At 43.3% G+C, this 22,131-nt stretch overlaps 1 protein-coding gene across 2 annotated transcripts in view; it reads left to right on the forward strand.

The window, feature by feature from the left end:
• The window catches only part of IGSF3 (immunoglobulin superfamily member 3), a 122,035-nt gene that overhangs the window by 82,168 nt on the left and 17,736 nt on the right, over positions 1-22,131 (forward strand). For both annotated transcript variants that reach the window (XM_082220719.1, XM_082220720.1), the window contains one exon: positions 3,428-3,832. In XM_082220719.1, the coding sequence (XP_082076845.1) occupies positions 3,428-3,832 (405 nt within the window). The remainder of the gene's footprint in view (positions 1-3,427; positions 3,833-22,131) is intronic.

Genomic DNA, 22,131 nt, shown 5'->3' on the forward strand with positions numbered 1-22,131 from the left:
AGCGAAGCCAGGAGAGCAAGAGGGATCAGTGCACACCGATGTAGGTGCGCACCGATCCCTCTTGCTCTCCTGGCTTCGGGCAGCTATCCCTGAAGCACCAATCCCCCTTGCTCTCCTGGCTTCAGCAATAGCTGCGCAGCCTGCATTTGCTCCATAAGACGCACACAGATTTCTCCTTACTTTTTATGAGGGGGAAAGTGCGTCTTATAGAGCGAAAAACACTGTAGTTGTTATTGAAACATACTCTGCCTGCCCCCTCACCTTCCTTCTTCCTGGCAATATGTAGCAGCAGGGAGCCATAGCACTATGGGATCATAGCACACATGGTTTATTTAATAAGATTTTATTAGGACTTTTTTATTAAGACTTTTCATAATACGTTGCAATAATAAACAAACTAAACAAAAACAAGGAAAAGAATACAAAGTCCTCTTTCACAGGTAAATCTTAACTTGTCCCACACAGAGATAGGTGAACCTCAACTAGGAGCCTCCCTTTTTTCTCCCATCCTCCTACCCCAGGAGATATTCCCTTCCCAGCCTCTCACACAGGGTCCCTCATCAACTATCTATAGTATCCACTAATTTGTAGTTCCCTTGAAATAACAGCACAGAAAAGAGGAGGTTGAGCAGAGAAGGAAAATCAAATTTTGTGAGATTTGCAGAACTAAGGCTCAGTGGGGCAGCTGGAGTGTAGGAAGGCTACATAATGCAGATTTAAAGAATTTCTAGTGAAGTGTTGGGGAAAAGAAGTAGCTGGCAGGATTTAATGGTTTGTATGTCACTGAGGTTTTCAGAAAAGTTTATGAAAGAGTCAGGTTAAGAGGTTGTGTTCAGTCTGCAGTGAGCTCCACTTCAAATGTCTATAGAGCCAAGGTCCAGAAGCAATGATCTGAAGAAATGCTATGCAGTTAAAAGGTAGGTTCTAAGTAGCTCTGGTCCTATAAAACTACCTGTTTGGAAGGCTACCTGGAAACATCTGTAGCCTTTGTGGAGCTCTTTGCTAGAAGAGCAAGAATGTAAGTTTAATTAGGTGAAAAAGGAAGCAAGATGTTTACCAATTCTAAAAGCTTGTTTAGGTCAGCCACACGTTCCCCAGGAAAACCAGCAAGGTTAGTTCAATTGCCTAGTGACAGAAGTCTGGAATAAAAAATGGGGAAGTTTTAGATGCTAGAATTGTTGCAGGATTGCAGGAGTAGCTTTCTCAGCGAGAGGAGCTGCCACTTTGTCCATCTTTTGTCAGGAGGCCCCCGGTCCTTAAACATCAGGTGGTTCATCAGATGCACCTGCAAAACTGACTGCCACTCCTCAGCTAGAGCAGTGTGTATATTACATGCACAGAATTCTTCAGAAGATAATTTAGGCTTGAAATCGTCAAGTATAGTGCTGCCTGAGGGGACCCATGTCTTCTGCATTACCAATCTCTTGCAGCTGTGTCTGAAATACCTAGGCAGGTGAGACAGTTGCCACAAGGTGCCTGGATTTCACTTGCAGTTCAGTGTTTATGTGTGTGAGAGAGAGTGCTTAACTCTCGCCCTCCCCTAGCCTCTTCCTCTTCTGGATAACCATTAAACACATTTTCAAAAGGCTTTAATCCCAAAGATTGACCTGTTTTTGCTGTAATTACATGGGCCGGAGCTGTGCCATAGTGACGTCCTTTGATGATTAGAATCCCTGAGCCCTTTGCTGAAAGTGTGCAGAGATCTCTGTAGCAGCTCTGGGGAAAGGTTGGCAGGCTAAAATTAATCTGCTTGCAGCAATTAATGTCCCAGCTGCCTGGCCATTGTTAATTAATATCTTGTAGCCTTTGGGTCAAGAGGTACAGGCTTCCTGAACAGCACAGAGCCAAAGGCTACTGCCTTCACACCGTCCTGTATGGTCAAACAAATGGAATTTGCTAGCACATAGAAAACCTTCCTGTGTTAGCCTTCTGAACAGTGCATATTCCGGCTGGAAAGTCATACTGTAATAATTGTGGTTTGTGCAAGCTTATCACCTAGTTCAGAGAGCGGTGTTAAAAGTTTCATTGAATTCACAGGCATGTGTGGCATGTTAGATAGCATTGTGGATTAAAGTTAGCCAGCAGCAACATTTGGTGCATATATATCTGGTGTGAGCATTTCAAAAGTTGCAGAGGATTTTTATTTCAGGAGGGATAGCCATGTTCGCCTCTTGCAGCAAAACCATCAAAGATTTTTGCAGCACCTTAGCAATTCAACACATTTATTATGGCAAAAGGTTTCAGGGACTAAAGCCCGCTTCATCAAAAATATTGCCCTCTCAAGAGCTGCATAATAGGAATTTCCAAAAAAAAAAGGCGGGGGGGGGTTACACTGCAGTCTTTGGCAGCAACTATCCCAAGTATTTAATTTATAATGGTATCTTAAAAGGTAAAGGGACCCCTGACCATTAGGTCCAGTTGCGGATGACTCTGGGGTTGCGGCGCTCATCTTGCTTTACTGGCCGAGGGAGCCGGCGTAAAGCTTCCGGGTCATGTGGCCAGCATGACTAAGCCGCTTCTGGCGAACCAGAGCAGTGCATGGAAACACCGTTTACCTTCCCGCCGGAGCGGTACCTATTTATCTACTTGCACTTTGACGTGCTTTCAAACTGCTAGGTTGGCAGGAGCTGGGACTGAGCAACGGGAGCTCACCTCGTCACGGGGATTCGAACCGCCGACCTTCTGATCAGCAAGCCCTAGGCTCTGTGGTTTAAACCAAGGTGCCACCTGTGTCTTATTCTCTCTCAAATTTTTGATTCCATTCAAGTGGGGTGACTTAATAGACATTTTTTATTATAATACGTTAATGCGAATAAGATTGATACAATTTGGAAAAATCAAACCAGAGGGGATCTACAGCTGCCAACTGCAAGAAACAATCCAATTTTATGTCTGATGATTCTTTTTAATATATGCGTGTTCATTTTACATGTAATCTTAAACTGTTAACTCAAAAATAACTTTTTACACATTTTCATTGCTTTTTGGGCTTCCTGTGATTGTCATTTCTCACCTTAAGGTCACTTACAGTGTGTTCTAGGAGGCTGAAATGTCTCTTAGTATTGCCAGATTTGCAAGCATTTTTTCTATTGCGCAGAGGTTGTCCTGTTTGCACTATATAGAACGCAAAAGGAGATTGCTGGTAACACTGAGGCTTGTCAGTAGATTATTGTATGTTGCCTATTGAATTTCTAACTCCAAAATTCAGGGATTGGATTGTTTTGTAGAATTCTGGGGGGCAGCTTTGCCCATTCCTGTTTTAATGTGTGTGTTTATTAACTGAGAATAAGAGTTTACCAGACCCATCTCCTGTGAGCTGCTGTTAGGAAAGCACTTCTTACTGTAGTTGCAGAAATTGACATGTCAATGGTATTACAGTTACTGTTGAAATATTCACTTTGTGTGTCTGTCTTTTGCTTTTTGGTAGATGCTGGCTTTGCAGTTACAGCCATCTCCCGCACCCCTGGAGTGACCTACAACGAGTCGTTTGATTTACAATGCATCATCAAACCACATTACCCATCCTGGGTCCCAGTGTCTGTGACGTGGCGCTTTCAGCCAGCAGGCAGCACCGAGTTTCACGATCTGGTCACCTTCACTCGTGATGGAGGTGTTCAGTGGGGAGATAGGTACACTGGGTTTCGAACCAGGACAGCCATTGAAAAATCGGAATCCAGCAACAACGTGCGCCTGAGCATCAGCAGGGCCAGTGACACAGAGGCGGGAAAGTACCAATGTGTGGCAGAGCTCTGGCGGAAGAACTACAACAGTAGCTGGACACGACTGGCAGACAGAACCTCTAACCTGCTGGAAATCAGGGTCTTACGGCCTGGTAAGTATCCTATTGGCAATGCTGCCAAGACTCTACCTAGTGCAGAGACTTCGGTACGAAAGCTTGCCATTCCAGCTGCATGGAATTACTCATCCTTTTTTAATATTGTGTTTAGGGTTATAGGGCTTTTTGCTTTGGTATCTTTTTTTGGAGATGCAGTTTTTGTTTGCTTTGTGTTGGTTTCAGAGCAGGGATTCTCGGGTTTGTTTTTTTTAAACCACAGAAACAAAAGAGAAATCTCTTTCAACCTCCCTGAAGTTTTCACTGTAGAGAAGTGTAGTGCCACTGTGCTCGTTCCCGACTCCATGAAGCAGGTGTAAACGTCTGTTAAAAGGCAGTTTAAGATGTGTTCTTAGCTCATAGTTGTATGAGCAACTTTGTGGTACCTATGAAATGTGTCTCCAGGACCAGTTTCATTTCTCATTTCCTGACAGGGACTCAGTTTTAAGCTTAGACAAGCCATCCTCTCCCACACATCTTATCTTCGGATCTAAAGCGAATTACATAATGGTTTGAAAAGCTTGCCTGCCTATTAGTTATGTTTTGTGGGGTTTTTCCCCCCAGAAAACATCCAAATCACAGTTCATAGCACTTGTGAAATGTTTGCTGCCTTCCTAGTTTGTGCTGTGGCTTAACACATTGGGTTTATGAGGATTAATGACCAATCTTACATGTCCAGAAAACACGATGGTTCATCTGTTCTTGGAGTGCAAAATGTACATGCAGGATCACATGTGTAAAACGAAAATCAACATGTTGGAGAAAAGACAAAGCTAGATTTCCACAGTCAGCTGGTTTGGGGCTAGCAATGAAACATGCAGCCTCAGATGTGCATTCTGAAGAAGCACTGTCACAGGAGTGCTTTCTCTCTGTGTGTAGATTAACCCATAAATGTCTTGGCTCATTTGAGTAATCATGAAACTAATCAGTTGAGAAAGGTACGTTTTAAGAGGAGCTCTGGTTTGAGATTGGTGGTCTGGTCACATTGATGAGGGATATGTACTATTACGGTCAATAAGACAGACTTCTAATGAATGTGGTCAGTAAGGATTCAAGGAAGTGCCGTTTAAAGGAGAGATGATGTCAGGCACAATATTGTGGCTGTGATCCAACATCAATCAGTAATTCTGTTTATCCAACTCATTCAGTCTAATTTCAGCTAGATACTATTTTTGTGTGTGGCATCTATTATGCAAGTCTCATTCTGTGTCTCATACAAATCAGACAAGTACGTGTGTCTAGGACATGTTGTTTTTGCCCTTCAGTTGCATTCTTGCAACTGCTCCTTTATCAAATGTGTTCCTTTTGCATTTGTAAGTGTGGGATCTCTTGATGCTTCCTGTCCTCCAGACAGATGACATATTTGAGGCTTCTCAAGAGTATCAAGTTTTGCATGTTGAAATCACTTTACAAATAATTATATAAAATGAATGGGACATTGATGCCTATTAAAATGTAGATAGCAATTCCTTCCTCACATCTAGCGGTGCAGCAATAAAACTGCTAGCACATCTGCAAAGCTAAGTGGGGTCCTGTATGATCTCAAACTGGATGGCGGACCATGTGTTAAGATCCCTTCATTGCAGGGGATTGGACTAGATGACCCTCAGGGTCCCTTCCAATTCTCTGATCTCAGATTTCACTGCTAATAGTGAATAGTAGCTGGACAAAAGGACTCAGCACCATATCTTGTTCAGGACTGTAACCTATCCGGTGCACAACCAGAGACAGTGGTTTTTGGTCTTCAGACTTCTGAAACCTTTAAAGCCCTGTGCTGAGTGTCCACATCTATTGAGCTATGCAACAAATAGTAGTGGCTGTAACAACAGAATGCTAAAGTCAACCAACCAGAGCTAGATACAAAATAATGGGGCAGGGGGCAATCATGAAATTAGGATTAACTAATACATTGCCTCTGAATACCACTAACTCCCCAAATTTAGTTTTCATTCTGGACCTAAACTTTGCCTTCATACAAATGCAAGCCATCCTAGATGGTGGCAAACATTTGTTGAAAGCGAAGGAAATAAAACTTCTAAAGTTATTCCAATTAGAACCGGCTTATTCGAATTAGAACCGGCTTCTCCAATTAGAACCGGCTTGGCTGATTGCCCCCAAAAGGTGCCCCCACTGGACATGTCAGATTAGCCATCTCAGAAGTATTCTCCTTCAGATGACTGCAATGTCAAAATTTGATTGAGGGAGCGAAAGATGGCTGTGCAGATCTGGGGTAGAGTTCAGGTTAAGACTTGAAGACTTTGGTTGAATCCAATGGAATGTCCTATTCCATTTTTGCTTGATGTTTCTTGATTACCTCATCCTCTTGCAAAACATTTCAAGGTGTGATCAGTGCCACAAGCTGAAGCACAGATGTCTGAGGGACTCAGACAAGGACAACAGACCCACTTAGGGAACTGAGCACATGACAGCTGGCTGTGTTGCAGACAACAGATATATTTCTATATGACCCCCAGCAGGGAATTTTGTCAGATGATTTGTGCCTGTATCAAATGCTGCCGACCTCATCATCATTAGTGCACTTAAGTTTTCAAACATGAGCGGCATTAAGGCTTGGAAAGGACCAAGGGTGAAAGGATGCTGCTTATACATGCAAATCAGCAATGTCCCCATCCAGAACAGGCAGTAACCTTTGTTGCTCTTCTTTTATACTTGAATAATTAAGGGAAATTATTTGAGAAGTACTGTAAGCTGCTGTTTTGCCTCATCTAAAAAGGGCACTCTGGTTCCTTTCTATAAACTGAGGAAAACCACAAGACTGCTTCATACTTATGAGTTACCTGCACAGATAATATTTGTGTAGGACAAAATGCGAAACCCCATGTTAGAACTATTTCTCACATGTTCATGTAAGACAGTGGTGTCCAAACTTTTTTCAAAGAGGGCCAGATTTGGTGAAGTGAAGGGCCAACCAAACTTGTTTAGCTTTTTTTAGGCCCCCAAAATGGGCATGCCTGGTGTAAGAAGTGATCATGGTTTGCTACTTTTAAATATATTGAAGGCCACTGAAGACTACTGTTGACAGGCTTCACAGGAGGCTTGTTTGCTAGTAATGTGCAACAAGATGCCCACAGGCCATTTTAGCACCATGAACAATATGGCCCATTAACTTAACCAATCGCCTAATCCCTAGTTTATCCATATTCAGCACCATGCTGTAGCAGCTGCTTGCTTGCTTTTTTAAATAACTTGGGGGAGGGGGTCATAAACAAGGATCATAGGAATGATAAATGATACAAATAAGGAGACCAAGTCTCCTCATTTGTATATCCAAAAAATAACATAATAAATTTGCTGTAATATCTATGATATATGCCTCATTATCAGTGGTCAATGTTCAAGTTCTTGGTTTGTGAATTGGTTTAAACAATAACAGCAACAATGAGGAAACACGATAGAAGAGAGTTAACAAATAGCATTCAACATCACGTAGCCCTTGTGATTGTGCTTAGGCTAAGTATGAGTAACAGTCATTTTTCCTGTTATGCTAGCAATGAAACCAGTGTGTGTATGTGTGTGGAAGTGAAGGTAATAATTTATATTTAAATTTAAATTTAGATCAAACAGTTTGAGCCAAATGCTGATGGGGGAGATTGTTTATTTTCTGGGATACTGGCATATGTTATGAAATTAAACCACACTGGGGTAAAGCCATCTTTCTCGATCTGTCCACATCAACTGAAGTTTTTCTTTTTTTTAATCTCTCAGGGAGGGCTATTTCCCAAACTGTTTTGTACCAATTGTCTACCATTGTGCCAGAAAAATCCAGTGTCTGGTTACGTTCTGTCTTGCCACTTGTAATAAATGGCCTATTAGTTATTTATTATGTAAGTCCATATACTCTTGAAATATATATAATGAAGCTAATTATGGTTTGACTTCCAATTGTTATTTCGATATTTTATTAATTTATTGGAATATGGAATTCCAGAAAGGCTGGATTTTTGTAGATTCTCACCACTTGTGGAGATATGTACCGGGTGTGGGGCACCCCTCTAGCAACATGGTGAGGTGCCATTACCAGGTTCCTAGGGATTAGGGATTAATTTCCTGTTGCTCACTGAAATGGATTTAAAGGTTTGGGGTTTTTTGTTTGTTTGTTTTTTGTTTTTGTTTTGTCTAAGCCATTGACCTGGGTCAAGTTCATAGTTGGTGTTCAATAGGATCAAGTGAACCCACCGATGCACTGAGTAGAATTTTATAGATTGCAGATTTTATACCTGGGCCATGTCCTTCTGTGGATATTACAAGTCTTTCTGATGGGGTTAATGGTCTTGTGACTGCCTTACTGTTAAACTGGGTTAGCCAGGAAAAGTGTGGATTTGGTGGAGTAGCAGCCAAGGGGTTTTTAATTTTCCTAGTTTAGTCCATATTTCTTGGTCTGATAGTGCTATATTTCTGCTATAAAAGTCAGATAACCAGTGTAGACCTTTTGCAACATAAAATTGTCATGAAGTGTTGTGAAAACAGTGGGTGGAAGGCAAGGGGTGTCAGTGGAGATGGTGCTGGAGTTAGGATTCCTGCCTTCTCTTTCTGTGCATTAAGTATGGTTTGTGTGAATCTGATTTGAACGTTTAGCCCAGTTCTAAGAAGTGGTTTGCAGAGGTTGGTATTCCTTTGATAAGTTCTTTTTCCAACTGGAGCCATTGCTTTGAGGTGTCATCTAAAATAAAAGGGACAGCATGTCTTACTTGGTTAGCAATAAAATATAGATCAGGGTTTGGGATACCCCAGCCTCCTTCATTTGGCATTTATTCTTGGTCTTTTGCAGGAGTAATTATTTTTCTGCCATTTTTATATCTGTTTGGGGGAGAGGTCATGAAATAGGTGGACCACATATGGTAATAATATTTCTTTGAATCTTTTATAAAACTCAGAAGTGAAAGCATCAGGTCCTTGGGCTTTATGTGGTTTTGGTTTTTGTCAATTTCTTCTATGGAGATGGAGCTATCTAAAAAGGTTTTTTCATCATGAGTTAATGATGGTATGGGTAAGTTTTCTAAGAAATTGTGGATATCTCTTTTTTTAATTTGGGCATCGTGAGGTATATAATTTAGAATCAAAGGCAAATTCTGAGCAGAATCAGGAGAAAATGTTTTAATGCCATTGCTTTTTTTGCATACTGTGTACCCCTGACTTAGATTTTTTCTTTTTACATCTGCCAAAAGTCTAGAGTCATTAATTTCTAAGGAGTCTATTTCTTGTCTCTTTTGTTCAATTCCTCTAAGGAGGTATTTTGAACCTGAACTTTTATATTTAGTTAGCAGCTCAGTAATTTCCATTTCTAGTTTGGCTATTGTTGTAGAGACTTGTTTTTTAATATATGCTTTTTCTTTGATACAGATACCTCTTGTCACTGCTTTCATAGCCTCCCAAAGGTTGGTAGAATTGGTGTTGTCATTGTCGTTTTCCTTGAAATAGAATTGTAGGGTTTCTGCTATCTTTTCCTTTAGGTAGTTGGCTGGTTAAATGACCATGATGTCAAGGTTTGGATTTCATTGCTCGGTCATATGGTCACTTCTACTGGAGCATGACCGGTGATGTTATCAATGTTCACTGTGTGAATGGAATTAACTTGTGGAGTAAGCAATAAGGGACGTGGGTGGCACTGTGGGTTAAACCACAGAGCCTAGGACTTGCTGATCAGAAGGTCGGTGGTTCGAATCCCCACAACGGGGTGAGCTCCCGTTGCTCGGTCCCTGCTCCTGCCAACCTAGCAGTTCGAAAGCACGTCAAAGTGCAAGTAGATAAATAGGTACCGCTCCAGCAGGAAGGTAAACGGTGTTTCCGTGCACTGCTCTGATTTGCCAGAAGCAGCTTAGTCATGCTGGCCACAAGACCCGGAAGCTGTCTGTGGACAAACGCCGGCTCCCTTGGCCACTAAAGCAAGATGAGCGCCACAACCCCAGAGTCGTCCACGACTGGACTTAACGGTCAGGGTTTCCCTTTATCTTTTAAGCAATAAAAAGTCTAATACAGATCAGGAGTCATGTTGTGGTGAAGGAAATGTCAAACTGAAATCTTTTGTATTTTCTCCGTACCTTGTATAAGCCCCATTTTTGGAAGAGCTGTACTAAGTCATAGGAGGTCTTTTATTTATCTTTTAAAAGGTTCTTCCAGGTGGTGCCCTTGCTCAAGGCTTTTAGAGACACTGCTTGTACATTGAAGTTATCCCCTAGTCTAGCTTCTCCCTCAGCCAATTTATTGAATTTACATAATACCTTCTGAATAAAGTCAAGTAGCTTTGAGTTTGGTGCACATGGATATCTAACAGTTATTTTTTAATTGCCATCAATTGTCCCTTTAATAAAAACATATCTACCATTCTTGACTTTAAGTATTGAGTTTGAAGTTTATTCGTTTGACACATTGTCTCAACCTTTGAGATAGGTAAGGATTAAAAAAAGTTTTGGTGAACTGGGGAATTGGCTCTGGAGCAACGCCCATTGTCACTGTGTGTTTTAGTATAGAGTTGAGAATGGAACATCCTGTTTCTCAGGGTCTCTTTAACTGTAGCAATCATTTATACTCTCTTCTCTTGCTACAAACCATAAAACCTAAGTGCTTCTAGAATTGCTTTAACAAAAACTACTGCAAAGCCCTGTTGGTATCAGCATTTAAGGGTCAGTATAGATGTGGCAACACTTCTGATTGGACAAACACCTGCCGGCTCTCAGGTTTAGAGATTGGCTGGGCAGGGGCATTAGGTTATCAAAGGAAGCCCCATATAATGGCGCAGCTAATAGCGGCATTTAACGAAAATCAGCCTCTGTGCCAGGGATATGGATTGTGGTTAATGTAAAGACAGTTCAGTCTGTTAAGGTATCTCTGAAAACTGCGGGCCACTGAACAGGCAAATTGATTGGAACTGCAGTAAAGAGCAGAACAGTCAGAAGCTAAGGGTTAGAAAAGGTCAGCAGCATGGTGGTGGTCTATCATAGAACTTCTGGCTCAGAGAGCAATTTCATTTTCTCAGCTAGTTCAGCTCTTTGGCCAATTAATTTAAGAAGCCCTGCCGGTCAGGCGCTTCCCTGCACCAGCGGCCATTACCTGATGGCACCAAAGTCAGCGGTACCCAAGTCTGCCATTGTGCAGTTCTTATTGCCATGGGATGATAAGTTTGTATAACTGTGCTCAACTGTAGAAAAGGAAAGGACTATGAAATATTATTTAACTTCAGAAGTAGGGCCTACAACCTCGCTTTCAATATGCTGGTTGAGCTTCTAATTGACGGTGAGTGGTTGGCAGCGACCAAAACCCGTTTCCTAATTCCAGTGGGCCGAAAAGAATAGTTATTTTAAGGCAAGTAATTCCAAAATCTGTCCCGGGTATGGACTACCAAATTAAGATAATCTCCCTGCGAATCAGTGGGTACTAAAGCATAGCCTGCAGTCAGTCACTGACACTGCCAGCCAGTTTCATGAAAGAAAGCATAAATGTGTAGAATTCAAAGTTTGTTTATGGAGCTTCTCAACGGGATCTTTCTTAAAGACTTATTTCTTTTTCCCAAAAGTGAAGTCTACAAGCTTTTGATATATTATCTATTCTCCACTGACTCTGGGAGGCATTTCAGTTACTTCAGGAGTGGTCCTTCCCCTTCATTCACAAGGAGGAGGGGCTATAAACTTGTTGATTCAGAAAGGGAAGGTTCTCTTTCTCTGGTGTAAAGGGCACAGCTTTCAAGAAGTAGAAAGAAAAGTATTCATTCCTTCTCTTCTCTTCTCTGCCTGACATGGGTGAACCACACAAGAGGGACACCAGCAAAGGGAGGGACAGATGGTTACCTCTGTATGGCTACTGCTATATCCCCTCTATCCAGGATTGCTCTGGGCAGTCCAGGCTCTGTAGTTAGCTGCTGCTGCTGCTGCTGCTACTACTACGACTCTCCCTTGAAAGTTGTTTGCCTTACCTCTTAAGAGGGACACTTGTGCAGAGCTAGTGGTAAATGCAGCAGCTGTCTCCTGATACACCTGTCAAGGGGGTGAAATGTACCATATTTTTCGCCCTATAGGACGCACCGGCCCATAGGACGCACCTAGTTTTTTGGGGGGGGAATAAAGGGGGGAATTTATTCCCCCCCCCCAGTCACGGCTTCAGCGCACCCCGTGCTCCAGGCAGCAGGCTGCTATCCACAGCCTAGGGAGCCCTGCGGGAACTCCCGTGGGCTCCCCAGGCTTGCTGATAGCTTCCTGAAGCCTGGAGAGCGAGAGGGGTCGGTGCGCACTGACCCCTCTCACTCTCCAAACTTCAGCGAAAGCCTGCATTTGCCTCATAGGGCGCACACAGATTTCCCCTTCATTTTTGAAGGGGAAAAAGTGCGTCCTATAGGGCGAAAAATACGGTACTTTGCCATAGCCCAGTCATCTCCCACCATATTTCTGCGCTAGCCCATTGCATGTTTGTATGACTCACCCACCCTCCCTTTCTTTGCGGAATGGGTGTAGGTGCAGGGGTTGGGTTAAGAGTCAGCAGTATTGGCGTGAGTGAGGTTTTTGTTTAGTGCTTTATGGTGATAGTACAGCATGGGAAGCTAGCATGGTGAAGTGCTAGTGGATCTCTCTGTAAACTTGTATCTGGCGAGGTTTTATTTCTAAAACCAGAGAACTGCATCATGGTAGATTAGTTCGTGATGTACTAGCATTTTTTTATGTTTATGTTTTAAGTTTATGTAGATAGTGTGTTTATGCTTATCTTGCGCCATGAGACAATAAACACGTTGAACTGAAGTGAGTGGGTAAGGAGTTTTCTCAACCAGGAACTCTTGGGAAAAGCTGGCTGCTGGGAAGCAGAAACACCCTGACATTTGCTGGGTGACTCTGCTGGAGCTGTTCATACTCTGCTGGTCACACCGGTCAGTGTGCAGTGTAGTATCAACAGCAGATGGTGGGCCCAGTATAACAGGTTATGGGCCAACTGACTTCAACAAGTCCAACGGAGGGAGCATGAAGCAAGGAACGCTCGAGAAATACTCTGGTATATTTGTGTGACTTAGAATTGTTTTGACTGAAGAGAGCAAAATGCACTTTGTGCACGAGCAGGGTCGTTTTAGTCCATGACCTGCTTTTGTTTATTGCAATTATTCCAACTCGTCTTTGAATAAGGATTTCTAGGGTTTGGGGCTAGAGCACAGTATCATAGCCAGAATTTCAGCTCATCGAAAGGCAGCTTTGATGGGACTGAAGCATAATTTTTAAAAAATGGTTTAATAGAAGGCTCCCTAGTCAAATCCTTTGGAGCAGAGGAGGACTGTCCATCTACCTGCAGATCCTCCTCTGCCATTTGGATAACCATGCCATGACCTTAGTGAGGTGTTTTGAAGCCCAGTAGTTCTGTTTGCCTAAAATTGACTGAATGAGAGATATCAGGTGCTTCTGGTGATGGGAATGCTTTTCATGAAAGGGGCATGTGAGGTCAGAAGCTTGATTCTCACTTTCTAACACCTTGTCGGAACAAGGCAGTATGTTTGCAAGTAAGTTGGAAAGGAAGACTCACCACAGCAGGGATTACCACTCAGTCCAGCATCATAACAAACTCAAGGTTTTATTATTGAGCTAAGTTGCCAATGTAGCTGTTAAACACAGTACATACTTAGCTTCCTGGAGAAGAGAGAGAGAGAGTTTACATATTTTTCTTCCATACCAGTGAAGGGAGGGGCTTTTTTTTCTTTATCATGTGATTCCTTTGATTAATACCTTGCTTTTCTTTTTCCCACTGGCCCTTGGGTTTTGTTGCTACCATCTGCTCTACCCACTATGGACCTGTGAATGACAGTTTGCTTGAGTGGCTTCCAGTAGAGACAGACAAATAAAGATGTTTTCAAGACTTCATACTTAGGATTGCATCAGTGACTTACTGAAAGTGATTGACTTTCATCTGGTTCACGTGTGTTACTCCTACCAACCTTATTGGAAGGGTTTTGGTTTTTTGCTCTTTGTTGCTCATGCACTTTGCAAAAAGTCATTTCTCCAGCTTGAAACTTTATTACTTAGATGTACACAGTATAGTGATAAATAGTGAAAACCTGTTTCTGAACTTGCATACAGATAATTTTGAAAAGTTTGGCAGCACACAGACTTTACTTCTACTTTTTAAATGACTTTTTTTTACAAATGTTAGCTCTTAATGAATAACCTGCAGAGTAAATAAGCATATTTCTTTATAGGATGACTTATTCGAATAGAGTTTAATTAAATGTTTTCCTATTTGTGCCAGCGCCATTTATTTTGAAGGCTTTTTGATGAGCCATTGATGAAACAGCTCAGTGTGTGATTTTGCCCTTTGAATCTGCTGCTTGATGCAAGTTCTGTTTTCCATTTTTCACATCTCCATATTCTAATTCACCAGCGATCATTGAGGCGTACACATTTTCTGACGGCAGATGCATCTTGCACTGGAATTCTTCCCTCATAGCCTTTTTATTTATGTGTGCTTCAAATTTTGACATGCTGTGAAGGCTTCTATTTTTCACAGACACAGACGTATATATATGAAAAAGTTATAGATGTTCTTTTTCTTCTTCCCATCCAAATTTTATAGCTGCCTTCTTCATATATGTGTGTGTGTGTGTGTGTGTGTGTGTGTGTGTGGTGTGTGTGTGTGTGGCACCTGTTTATTTCAGATCAGCTTTTGCTTTTCAAAATCAAGAGTTGACCCTAAATCTCCTTGATGATTTCAAAACATGAATTTCTGTCAAGGTTTGAACTGAAGCCTAGAGTATCTCATTGTATTGTGTGACCTGTGGCTTCCTAGCTAGTACTTGCAGCAGGCTGTTCCTCCAACACTAACCACATGGACAGATTCTGATGCATCAGTGTTTATAAAGCACTGCTTATCTGTTTAAGGACCATTACTAACTGTTCTTAGTGTAGCCAATAACAACATCCCCTAAACTGACTCTAAGTGGCTTGGTTGGCCCTCCTAACCTGTTGGATTCTTCCCACTCTCCCATTATTTTACCATGTATGTCTGGCCTCGGATGTTATATGAAAGGGTCTCAAATAACTATGTGATAATTAAATGACCTAACTAAGGAAATGGGTATTTTAAAACATTGGCAGCGTCTATATATTTTAATAGTTCGGATGGGTTTTCTTGCTCATGCTTCTTTCTTGTGAATTTATTTTGATGTAAGTTGCTTTGGCCAAAAATCACTGGCAGCACCTAGTTAAACGATGGAACTCCTAAAGGAGGCAGTGATGGATACCAACCTGGGTGGTTTTAAAAGAGGATTAGACAAGATCTTGGAGGAGATGGCTATGAGTAATAACTGGAAACCACAGAAGAGTGCTCTTGTTGGCTTCCCACAGGCATCTGATTGACCACTGTGAGAACTTTTCTTATGTTCTAATCAGTGACCGTTTCCTTCCTCATCTCACAAAGGATGTTCACTAGTAGTACCTGGCTTCCTGAACTTTCTTCTCCATCCTGCCACCATAATTTATCTTACACTAATTAGGGGTGGGTGGGTGGAGAGAGAGGAGAGAGAGACTTATGAAAGTATTAAGCACCACTTCATGTCATCTTGCTCTGAATCCATTTTAGGATTCAGTTAATCACGAAAATAATATATATGTTATTGTGATTAACAGAACAGAGAAACAGAGGGAAATGGGACATTCTTCTTCAGTTCTACCCCCAAAACCCCACCGGGCAATCATAGGGCCCAAAGTGGCTGTTGTTGGGACAGGCACACCTTTAGGTACTTGGGTCCCAAACCATTTAGGGCTTTATATGCTAGTACAGTGGTACCTCTGGTTACGTACTTAATTCGTTCCAGAGGTCTGTTCTTAACCTGAAGCACCACTTTAGCTAATGGGGCCTCCCACTGCTGCCACGCTGCCGCCGCCACAATTTCTGTTCTCATCCTGAAGCAAAGTTGTTATCCCGAGGTACTATTTCTGGGTTAGCGGAGTCTGTAACCTGAAGCGTATGTAACCCAAGGTACCACTGTACCCGCATCTTGAATTGGGCCCAGTAGCTCAGTGGCATCCAGTGCAGGGCTTTCAGGGCCTGTGTCACATTGTCCTATAGGCTGCCCCACCTACCAATCCGGCAACAGCAACCTGCACCAGCCACCACCACTATCTTCAGGGGCAGCCTCACATGGAGTGCATTACAGTAATCCAAGCAGGTTGTCGCTACAGATGTGCAGAAAATTTAGCAATCAGTTGAAGTGGGAGTTTTAACTGCAGCTTTTGAAAGCTGTTCCATGGTACACTCAAGACTATTCGTTTTGTTTGAACTGGCTTAAGAAATCACACTGTCAGCTTCCCAGAGTGAGGGATGTGCATTCCATGCTGTCACAGGACTTTTGAGAGCTATTACTTCAGGAGCACAAAAATGAGAAGGCCTAAAAAAGTGGGATACAAATGCATTAAATAAATTATAAAATAAATAAATTGGATTCAAGGGCGGGGCAGTATTTTGCCTAGCTGAACCTACTGTGGCAGTACTGTATGCTAAAAAAAAAGAAGGTTGGAATATAAGTCCTTCTCTTGTTAAGATTCTTTCAGCAAAGAATCTGCCCTAGTGGTTTTCTCCAGCCTGTTGGGGAAGGGGTATAGGGATGGGGGAAAGCAGGGAGTAGTTGTGAGAATCTCAGGAAAGAGTTAATGTTGTCATATTTACCAAGAAACAGTTCTCCACTCTCCTCTCCAGTAATTCAATCATGTTGGCCTGCTTTCAGGCAATACTACGGCAAAGTGACAAGTTAATAACGGCAGTAATAATAGTCGCAGAGCCTAATGTTGTTTCCCTTGCTCATACTCTCATTGCACCATCCTGCCGCCCATGTTGCCTAATGCAATTTCCAGTATTGTTAATCCAGTTTGAGTAGGAATTTTATTCTGCTCTGCAAGAGAATAGCACATGCAGGAGCCATGTACCTTAGGGACATGGCCACATTATTTGTGACTCTGCCCTTCCTTGTAATTATATTATTTTTTATTTGTCCTTGATTCTCCAAGAGAGTAAATTAACCTTTGTTGTGAATTAACTCCCCCTCTCCTTGTTCTTTTCCATAGTCCTTTCATAGAAGGGATTGCCCTCAGAGTGACTTCTGCTTGTTTTTCTTTAATTATTCTCAAGTACCACCTTCCTTAGTGCAACTAAATGTGCCAACTTCCTTCTGTAAAAAAGATAAACCATAATGACTTCATGCCATTTCATAAGCAGGTAATCACAAAATGGATTATATTGTGGAGGTGCACACTTGCATTGCTTAGTACAAAGTCTCCAACACTGTCAAGTCCCACTGCATAATTTTCCTAACCTTTCCTTTCCCTGTGGGGATAAAACCACAGGAAGTAAAGCTGTAATAATAATATTATTTTGAGGAAGGACAGGCTTAAAGACTTAGTACTCTCTCTCTCTCTCTCTCAATATCTCTCTCTCTTTCTGTTTGCACAGATTTTGTGGGAATTCCAATATATTTCCAAAGTATTATTGTTATTTATCTACCACCCTTCATCCGAAGATCTAAGGGCAGCTCACAAGATAAAAATACAGGATAAAAGCACAAAAAAGATACAGTGGTACAGGGTTACAGACACTTCAGGTTACAGACACTGCTAACCCAGAAATAGTACCTTGGGTTAAGAACTTTGCTTCAGGATGAGAACAGAAATCGCACGGCTGCAGCGCAGCAGCAGCAGCAGGCCCCATTAACTAAAGTGGTGTCTCAGGTTAAGAACAGTTTCAGGTTAAGAACAGACCTCCAGAACGAATTAAGTTCTTAACCCGAGGTACCACTGTAGTTAAAACAAAAGCAAAACAACACCCTTTCCCCAAACACATTTAAAAGGCTGTAGAATATTACCGTATTTTTCGCTCTGTAACACGCACCTGACCATAACACGCACGTAGTTTTTAGAGGAGGAAAACAAGAAAAAAATATTCTAAACGAAACAGTGGATGTATGATTTTTGTGGTTCATGCTGTGGCCACAGACGTGATCTGACGGTGAGTTTGGGGTAGCCCAATGCAAAAATCCTGAGGATCCATGTGGATCCATGCTTTGTAACCACGTTTTTGCGCCTTTGCAGCCCCATGAAACAGTGGGTGCGTGTGTGTTTTTTGGTGCAGGCTGTAGCCATGGATATGCCATGTGATCTGATGGTGAACTTGGGGTGACCCAGTGCAAAAATCCTGAGGATCCATGTGGATAAGTGCTTTGTAACCACATTTTAAGTGGGGAGGGAAGGAAAAGCATTCAAGGGACAAGGAACACGCATGGGGTGTGTGGAGAAGGATGCTGCTAATAATGCAGAAGAGGGGTTTAAGGGGAGAAGGAACACACGTGGGGTGTGTGGAGAAGGATGCTGCTAATAATGCAGAAGAGGGGTTTAAGGGGAGAAGGAACACGCATGGGGTGTGTGGAGAAGGATGCTGTTAATAATGCAGAAGAGGGGTTTAAGGGAAGAAGGAACATGCATGGGGTATGTGGAGAAGGATGCTGCTAATAATGCAGAAGAGGGGTTTAAGGGGAGAAGGAACATGCATGAGGTGTGTAGAGAAGGATGCGGCTAATAATGCAGGCGAGGGGTCTATGGAGAGAAGGAACACACGTGGGCTGTGTGGAAAAGGATGCTGCTAATAATGCAGAAGAGGGGTCTATGGAGAGAAGGAACACATGTGGGCTGTGTGGAAAAGGATGCTGCTAATAATGCAGAAGAGGGGTCTATGGAGAGAAGGAACACACGTGGGGTGTGTGGAAAAGGATGCTGCTAATAATGCAGAAGAGGGGTCTATGGAGAGAAGGAACACACATGGGGTGTGTGGAGAAGGATGCTGCTAATGATGCAGAAGAGGGGTTTAAGGGGAGAAGGAGCTCGCGTGGGGTGTGTGGAAAAGGAGCTTTTTGGTGAGCTGAGCAGGGAGGGGGGAGGGAAAGAGCACTGTTGCTTTAAAGGAGCCAACCGGACAGCAGCCACTTACAGCAGTGTAAGCAGCTCCTTTCCTCTCCCGCTTTGCTCCTTCTCTCCCTCTTTGCTGCTTTACACAGCTAATGGCGAATCCCCTGCAACCCAAGTCCTGCTCAGCGGATCAGCTGAGACGCTGGGAGAATCGTAATTTCCCCCTCTCCCTCATCCCGTGCCCTCCTGTCCCCAGCAGCCTTTTTAAAAACTTTTTTACTGGTTTTCACTGCGCTCGTGGCTCAGAGCCCTCCTGTGCCCTGCCGTCCCTCTGCAGCCTCATTGCTCCGTTTAGAGAGCGCACGGACCTTTGCTGGCTGAGGCTGCAGCAGCTGTTGCTGGCTACGCGGCGCTTTTTCCGGCTCGCTATGGCTCCCGCCTGTCCCTCCTCGCGTGTAAGCGGCTGCTGCCCGCTTTGCTGCCATGGCTCTCCTTCCCTCCCTCCTCCTTGGCTCATCCCCCTCCTCCTGACTGTAAAGCAATCAAAGCTAGAGCCGTGCAAAGCCCTGCAAGCGGCTCCCGCTTTGCTTGACTGATGGCAGCCATGGCTCCGGTCAAGTGCATTCGCTCCGTAACACGCAGAGGCATTTTCCCTTACTTTCTAGGAGCAAAAAAGTGCTTGTTTTGGAGCGAAAATTACGGTAATCAGCCAAAAGTCTGGTTAAAGGGGAGTAATTTTACCTGGCACCTAAAAGAAATATAACGAAGGCACTGGATGGACCTTCCACAAATGGGGAGCCACTGCAGAAAAGGCCTGTTCTCATGTTGCCACCCTCAAAACTCTCTTGGACAAGGCACATGAAGAAGAGGATGATTGCAGAGTCCTGTCAGTTTGTATGGGGAGAGGCGGTCTGTGAGGTATTGTGGTCCTGAGCCATTTCAAGCTTCATGGGTCCAAACCAGCACTTTGAATTGGGCCCAGAAGCTAATTAGCAAGCCAGTGCAGTCCAGCCAGGATCAGTGTAATATGTGCAAACAGTCTTACCCCGGTGAGCAACCTGGACGCTTAATTCTGCACCAGCTGAAGTTTCCAAACCATCTTCAGAGGCAGCCCTACATATAACGCGTTGCCGTAATCTAGCCTAGAAGTTACCAAGGGTTTAGGCATTGCAAGGCCTGTCTTTGTGCATTACAGCAGAACATGGGAGCAGTCAAGTCGCTGTGTTGGGACTAGTCTTTTTTTTACTCTTTCATAAAGAGTTGGGTGTAAGCAATGTGGTGACTGGGTTTGCTGAATGATGCCTAATTGGCCAGATTGGTAAAAACAAACAGGGATTCCAGCGACCTCCAAAAAGATCTCTCCAAACTGGTGAATGGGCATTGAAGTGGGAAATGTAGTTCACCACAAATAATATTACATACCTTTGAATGACAGCTGTTGGGGAACATGAGCAGGACAGTGCCATTGCTAGGGCCGGCCCTAGTGTTAGACAGCTGCCTCAGATAGCAGATCTGCAGTATCGGTTAGTTATTTTAATTCATGGTGATTATGGTTGCTGTATTTTTACTGCCGTCGTGATGGAGGAACGCTTGTGGGACTTTTCTGCCTCAGGTGCCAAAATAAATTGACTACCCTTGGGTACTATACACCTTGAGCTGAGTGTGGAATCGCATTTGCTTCAGTTAGCTAGATTGTTTGGGGCCAGCTCTGGCTATTGCACGAGGGCTTCCCTTAGGCCATTGTGAAAACAGAAAGCTACAATGATCCCGCAGGGTTCTTATACTCTTAGGTTCATTTTAGTGTTTGAAGGGCATTCTCATGTCTGCAAACAAGCTATAAATACTCCTGGAAACCTCAGCTGTGTTTTACTGCATATTTTCAAATGCCTTTTCAGTATGAAACCTGTAGTGGAAATCTGTGGCCTTACAGTGCAGTGCTTACAGTATGTCTACCTAGCCTGTTCATTGCGGTAAGTGGTGCTAGGACTGTAGCCCAAGTCTTGTAACTTCACATCCGATTAATTGGACTAGCCATGGGGGGTGGGGTGGGGGTGTCCGTGAGCACGTATGTGCAAGGTTGTCCTGTGATTCGCAAGAACCCCTCTGTATCTTTTTCATTTTTGCCTGTTGCCCTCCCTTCTCTTACATCAAAAAGGCCAAATTCTGTCAGAGGCTCCGAAAACTAGGGCAAGCTCTGGGAAACTTTGTAATATTTCATAAGTTCTCTCCAGGAGAAGGCTGTCTTTGAAGATTGCTAGCCTCTGGGGAAGCGTGCCTTCAAAGTGGGACAAAGCAGCCTTTGACTGCCTCCCCTTCGAGCTCAGATGTGGTAACCCATGGGACTCTTTGCTGGTTTTGGCGCTGCTCTGCGAATCGTCATTCTGTTTCCCCCTCTCCCACCCCAGCTCCCCTTCAGTTCTTGACCAGTTCCTTCTGCTTCCCTCCCATTTCTTTTTTAAATAGAATGTTTTGCCAAGGGTGTCTTTGGCAAGATTAATCATCCTAATAGTTGAATTATGGGAGGCGAGCCTGTGTCCTGCCTCTGTAGTTTATCCCTAGCAGAGAGCTTGCGGTATTTGATCTGATTTTCTCTTTCTTTAATCTTGCAATATAACATGGGAGGGATGTTGTTGTTGTTTTAAGCCTAAAAGATAATATGCTTCGTGTCTGGCACTTCTGCCCTACAGATCCAAGTATTTTATGAGAGCCAGGTCACTCTAGGGCAGGAAGCTGAGGGTGCATCTACACCAACATACTTATCTTAGGAATTGGTTGCCCAAGGGGTGATGCATCCAGTCACAGATGGAGACATTGCTTAGCCCAGGCTTCCTCTAACTCTGCCCTCCAGATGCTTTTGGCCTACAACTCCCATGATCCCTAGCTAGCAGGACCAGTGGTCAGGGATGATGGGAATTGCAGTCTCAAAACATCTGGAGGGCTGAGTTGGAGGAAGCCTGGCTTAGCCCCTTGCAGTTCATAGTGTCTTGCCTGTTTACATGGCTGACTGAGGAAAATACAATTTGCACCAAAGACTGCATAGCCTTCCTATTTGCTCCTTGCAGCCCATGCGGGAGTGATCCAGGAGAAAGAGGTGTGGCCCTTTCCTACTGAGTATACAAACATGCAGTTTTAAGTTTGTAAATTAATAAAAATAGAGTGCTCTTACTCTGGTTCCCCTTTGACAGTGGAACGGACTCCCTCGAGGGGGTTGTGGACCTTGGAGGTTTCTAAGCAGAGGTTGGATGGCCATCTTTCATAGATGCTTTAGTTGAGATTCGTGCATTGCAAAGGGTTGGACTGGATGACCCCTGGGAGCCTTCCAACTCTAAGATTCTGTGATTCTCTCAGATAGAATAGGGACTATAAAGGAGACAGATGGCATGCCACCCAAAACTATACACCGGCGAAGCAAAGTTGAACAATGTGTCT

This window comes from Podarcis vaucheri (assembly GCF_965113315.1).
Source record: "Podarcis vaucheri genome assembly, chromosome: 4".
NCBI lineage: Eukaryota > Metazoa > Chordata > Lepidosauria > Squamata > Lacertidae > Podarcis > Podarcis vaucheri.